The following is a 6,000-nucleotide window of genomic DNA, read 5'->3' as shown; positions in this document are numbered from 1 at the left end:
GACCATCAGATATGCGTCTTGCCTAGAAATAGTTTTTCTCTCTCCTGCTCTAACCTGTCCCACCCTCCTCCCTTCCCCTCAAGTTCCTTAGCCATCACCCGAGGAGGCTGGAGACCCTTCTAGACTCCTTGGCATGCATCCTCGGCCTTTCACAAATGTGGACATAAAACAGTAATAGACACATGTGGTATGAAGAGGTGCTCAGTTTCCCAGTGCTGTCAGACAACGGTAGTGGAGGTGCCCATCTTGTTCTACTGTAAAGACTGGATCCAAGTCATAGTGGGGGAAAAATGAAAAAATCAAAGATACCTAGGGATAGAACAAACACAAGGACCAGGGAACATTCTGCGTTAAATATGTAATCTCATTAAATAGTCAACATTCAAATTTACATGGGCAAGGCACCTTGAGAATGACATTGAGAAGGTATATCTCAATTTGCAAACCATTGGGGGTGCTGACATGGGCAGTGGTCTGTATGGCCAGTTCAGTGCATAATCAGGCAAGGAGTTATGTGCATGTGGCTCTGCGTGCTGAACCAAATGCCACCTGTCGGCAAGTTGGCCAAGCCACAGGACAGAGAGGCCGAGCTTGCCTTGCCCTCTGCACAGAGCAGGCAAGACTTTGGGGCCAACCAGCCCACCTTCCTGAGGTCCTGGAGGACAAGGGCCTCTTTCAGGTTGAACCTTGCAGATGTCCTTCTCTTTGAAAAAAAAAAAAAAAAAAAAAAAGCACAATAAAATACATTCTTCACCTTTCTTGATCCTCTTTGAAATAGGTGAATCACATGAAAGGCTGTTAAACATATTAAAAGTTTAGAAATTTTCAAGGCCACTAATGTGCCATCTAAGTAATACTGCACAGTCCATCTTGGCTTTTAGGAAACCGCACAGGCAGCTGAGGACCCCGGGATCCCTCACTGACAATGCAGAGCACAGGTCTGTTAGCCCTGCCACAGAGGCTGCTCCCCAGGCCTGGCCTCCGCCCCAGCATGTGTGTGCACACACACATGGTGTGAGCAACTCTTGGGACTCAAAGCTGAAGTAAACAGATACTCACAGTTTTGAATAAACAAGCGGGCACATGCACACAAGGGAAGAAATACTCAGCTTGGCGCAAATAGGTGCAAAGGGAAGAGGGAGGGTTTCTGCAGATCTTGCTTCAGGTGAAGTTGCAACATAAACACTGTAATATACAGCTAAAAAATACATATAGAAATTGCACATACATCCATGGTAGAGGAGCATGGCTCCATGGTGAACAGTGCTCAGCCAGCCCTCAGCAGTTTTGCCTTCCTGCAAGGTGTCCTCTGAAGCCATTTGAGAGTCCTAGGAGCAATGTGCCGCTCAGGCCATGGCACAGACTCTCTGAAAGAGGCCAGCTGTTTCATCAGTGGCCATCTCCCCATCCTTTGCCTTCTGGTCATTGTAGTAGTCAGCCTCTCACACTGCCATCTAAGGAGACCTCAGAGATAAACAGACGGCCACTTCATTCAGGGCTGTGTCTACAGCATTTGGTCAACCAGTTAACCCTGGCTACCGATGGGAGGAAGGTGGCCAATCACTGCTCAGGGGAGAACTCGGATCTAGGCCCTACTGACCTTGGTGGCCAACACTGACGTTCTGACAGCAATCAAAGAATGGTGTTTTAAGCTCTGTTCCCTGGTGGCCCCTAGTGAATTGCACATGCAAGAAAATCATCTCCTGTCAGCTATTCATAAGCTCTCAACTTGCTGCACCCTGCTGAGGCACTGGCGACATCACTAAGGTCAGCTCTAAGATGGGCCACAAGTGGGGACAGAGTAGAGGTGAAGAACCACCAGGCAGAGGCAGCAGAGGGGAGGCTATTAAGGCCATCCTCCATGCAGTGCACACACTTACCGGTAATAGAAATGAAAAAGGTCTCTGACCCAAGGGATGGGAATCTCTTTTTCTTTCTACTGCCCGTTGCCATAGTCCTGGCAAACAAAACTGAGCTGATGCTAAGAATGGCAGGTCTGCCTGGTAAAGACTCCATTACTGGGCTGGGGATTTAGCTCAGTGGTTCTGGCACCTGTCTTGCAAGCGCAAGGTCCTGAGTTCGATCCCTGGTACCAAAAAAAAAAAAAAAGACTCCATTACTGACACCTAAGGAGAGGAGGCGGCTGCTTCAAAGGGTGACTGGATGCTGGCAGAGACTGGCTGTGTCTATTATAGTGAGAATAAATACTTGGTGCTAAAAGTCGGGTGCTCATCAGAATTATGCCAGAACTGAAGACAGCTCACTGAGCTCAGACCACAGGAGCAGACCCTTTATGGAGATGCATCTGCAATTTTCACCCCATGGAGGGGACTATGAGGATGGAAGGATCTCCAAGGGAAAGTAACTACGTGTTTGTGCAGCTGCATTTCTGTAAAGGTAAGACAGTTGCTCACTTGATCTGGAGCAGTGAATAACCTCCTGAATGGACTCATTTGTTCATGGACAGGGATGGAAGGGCTCTCTTCATCCTCTGAGTTCTGGGTGAGGACCAAGACAAGGAAGTGTGGGGTGACATGAAGAGGAGGAGATGTAATAAAAGCAGCATCCCAGCCACATTAACGGGGTTGCAGGATCTTCACAATACAGCTGAGGGAGTCTGTGGTGGCAAAAGCCAGGTACTGAGCACAAAGCCAGTCCTCAAGGCTGACGCCACCCTCCCTGTCCAGGGACTTCTCAGCAAACTTGATCATCAGCAGGGTCCTCTTGATGTCCAGCCAGTTTTGCAACAGGGCATTCCTCTGTGCCAGGCTCTGGGAGGCAGCGAAGGTCTGGAAGAGGTCTTCACGGGGGCCCCAGAGCAGACACTGTAGGATGCCTCTGGCATCAGATATGAGGATGCGCTCGGAAGGGTTGGGGTTCAGGAGGCAGCTGGCCAGCTGCTGTAGGCCCCGGGAGTAGGGGGAGCGGAGAGGAATTCGAGGCAGGTCTGTGCGTGTGTACTCCCTCTCCTTCAGCTCAGGGTTCTCATCGAAGGGGTTGGGCAGGTGCAGCATCTCATAAATGAGGATGCCTGTCTGGAACTCATCACACTTCTTATACTGAGTGGCCGTTATGATCTCTGGGGCGAGGCGGGACTGGTCCCGCAGGATCTCTGGGTCTACCAGATGGCTTTTCTGCTTGGCCTGAGAGAAGTTGCTCACAATAAGCCTTGTAGGACAGGAGGAGATGGGGCTGGGCTCTGCAGGCCCCAGGCCCTGGGTGGCTCCCCCAGGCTGGTGGTGGACAAGCAGCAGATTCTCTAGGCGTAGGTCGCAGTGCGTGACGTGGTAGGGCTTGAGGTGCTCAAGGCCAGAGCACAGCTGTAAGAGCAGCAGACACACCTGCCTCTCATATACATCTGGGCTTTTGCTGTGATGGGCCAGAGAGTCTCGCACAAAATCGGCTACAGTGAGATGGGGAACCTCTCTGGTGATGACTACAACATGGCTTCTCTGCTTCCTGTTCATGACTCCCTGGCTCTCCTTTTGGGATGACTCAGTTTCACGGCAGGGCTCTGAGTTTCCCCCACCAGTTTCTCCTTTCACCTCTTCTTCCCTCTCTTCTATTTCATCCTCTGTCTTTTCAGGGGTATCAGGATCCTCCCAGGGAAGCAGACGGTTAGGAACTTCAGCAAGGAAATGACCACAGTCCTGCTGGATATTGAAGTGGACAGCCAGACTCTGCCGAACAGCTAAGCTGTGGTAATACTGCTGTGATTCTTTAGCTTTGCTCTTACAGATCTGAAAGAAGAAAGCATATAACACAATTTTATACTCACACTTTCATACCCATGCTTACAACACATTGAGAATGATAAACTGGAAGGTGGCTTGTTAGGAACAAGTAGTTGTACAGTGAAGTCTTCAGAAAGGATCTTGGAAGCCCTGTGCCGACAGTGGCCACCACTTTTCATAGACATCTATACACAATGCAGTGCCCACCTCTCTGTTCCTTCCTCAGCCTTTAAGGTTGGCTGAGGTTCTCTTTAACAAATGGTTCTAGGGAAACTGTATGTTCACATGCAAAAGAATGAAAGTAGACTTTGACTAGTTACAAAATCACTTATCTCTCACCAGTTACATATACCAACTCAAAATAGATTAAATTCTTAAATGTAAGATCTGAAACTATGATACTACTAGAAGAAAACATAAAAGAAATGCTTCAGGACACTGGAATGGGCAAAAATATTTGGGAAAAGACCCCCAAAGCTCAGGTAACAAAAGCAAGTGTAGACAAATGGGATTATATTAAACTAAAAAGCTTCTGCATAGCAAAGTAAACAATCAACATAGTCAAGAGACAACCTCATATGGGAGAGAGTATTTGCAAACTACTACATCTGAGAAAGGGTTAATATCCAAAATACATAAGGAGCTCAAATAATTCAATAGCAAAAAACCACCAAATAATCCAATTTAAAAATGGACAATAGAGCTGGGTGTGGTGGTGCACACCTGTAATCTCAGCACTCAGGAGGCTGAGTCAGGAGGATTGCTGTGAGTTCAAGGCCAGCCTGAGCTATATAGGGAGTTCAATGCCAGCCTTAACTGCATAGTGAGACTCTGTTTCAAAAAAACCCTAGATAGGCATTTCTCAAAAAGCATACAAATGTTCAACATCACCATCAGGAAAAGGCAAATCAAAACCATATTTTCACCTCACTCCTATTAGAATTACCAAAATGACAAAGGATAAGTGCTGGTGAGGATGTGAGAAAAGGAAACACTTGGGAATGTAAATGAGCACAGCCATTATGGAAAGGAATATGGAGGGTTCTCAAATAATTAACATGAGAACGATTGTATGATTCAGCAGCCCCACTCCTGGGTAAGTATAAAAGGAAGTGGAATCAATAATGTGGAAGGGACACATGTACTCCATGTTCACTGCAGCACTATTCATGACAGCCAAGAAATGGAAATCTAAGTATTCATCAGCTGATGGATGGTATCTTAATTGCTTTCTCCATCAGTGAGACAAAATACCAACACCTCAAAGCAGGTGGTTTATTTTTGGCTCATGTTTTAGTCCATAGTCTGCTGACCCCAAGGCAGGACGGCATCCCACAGGGACCTGGTAGAGGAGAGCTGCTCAGGGCGGGGTCAGACAGGAAGCAGAGAGAATGAAAGGGAGGGCCGGGGAGGGGAGACACACCCTTGCAGACCACACCCGCAGTGACCCACCTCTTCTGACCAAGCCCTACCTCCTCAGAGCACCTTAGCTAGGAACTTAACAGTGAGACTAATCCACCAATTGGTGTGGCCCCTCCACGATCCAATCACCTCCCAAAAGCTCTGCTGTGATTCACGAGGCTTTGGGGGGACATCTAGATATAAACCATAGATAAAAACATAGTATATATAATAAAGAAATTCTGTCATTTTTGACAACATGGATGAAACTGAAGTTCATTATGTTAAGTGGAATAAGCCAGGCACAGGAAGACATATAAAGGATCTCACTCATCTGTGGAATCTACAAAAGTTCATCTCAGAAATGGAGCATAGACTAGTGGTTACAAGAGGCTACAGAGAGGAGGAGGAGGGATGGAGACAGGGTGGTCAACGGGTACTAAGTAACAGAACAGATAAGTTTGAGTGTCCTATTGCACATTACGGGTGACTACAGTAAATGTATATTTCAAAAACCTGTAAGACTGGATTTTGAATATTTTTACCATAAAGAAACAATAAATATTAGAAAAGTTGGATATGTTTATCCAGAGCTACCTGTTTTTGTACTTAAGACTATATAATGCCAAAGTCTGCTCTTTCTTATCCAGAAAACTGAACAACAAAATTTTTTCTCCAATCTACTTTTTGTAGAGGTTTACAGTCTGGATCACATAGTGAAGTAATAAGCGAGTTAACCAGAAAGCCCCCCAATAGCCTGCACCTGAACTGTACCCCGTTTTCTCCCCAGACTGCTTGTTCAAAGTGATAAGTTAACCAGCACCTAGCTTACCTTGTGGTTAAGAACAAAGGACAGGACATATTA

At 46.7% G+C, this 6,000-nt stretch overlaps 1 protein-coding gene across 9 annotated transcripts in view; it reads right to left on the bottom strand.

Moving 5' to 3' along the window:
- Positions 1-710: 710 nt before the first annotated feature.
- The window catches only part of Peak1 (pseudopodium enriched atypical kinase 1), a 301,634-nt gene continuing 296,344 nt past the window's right edge, over positions 711-6,000 (bottom strand). For all 9 annotated transcript variants that reach the window (XM_087210267.1, XM_087210268.1, XM_021250057.2 and 6 more), the window contains one exon: positions 711-3,740. In XM_087210267.1, coding sequence (XP_087066393.1) covers positions 2,577-3,740 — 1,164 coding nt within the window. In that variant the 3' untranslated portion in view covers positions 711-2,576. The remainder of the gene's footprint in view (positions 3,741-6,000) is intronic.

This window comes from Heterocephalus glaber, unplaced genomic scaffold, assembly GCF_053883595.1.
Source record: "Heterocephalus glaber isolate CG9 unplaced genomic scaffold, H.glaber_assembly_v1.0 deba00001140, whole genome shotgun sequence".
NCBI lineage: Eukaryota > Metazoa > Chordata > Mammalia > Rodentia > Bathyergidae > Heterocephalus > Heterocephalus glaber.
Note: the sequence above shows the minus strand (reverse complement) of the source record. Positions and strands in the feature narration are given on the sequence as shown.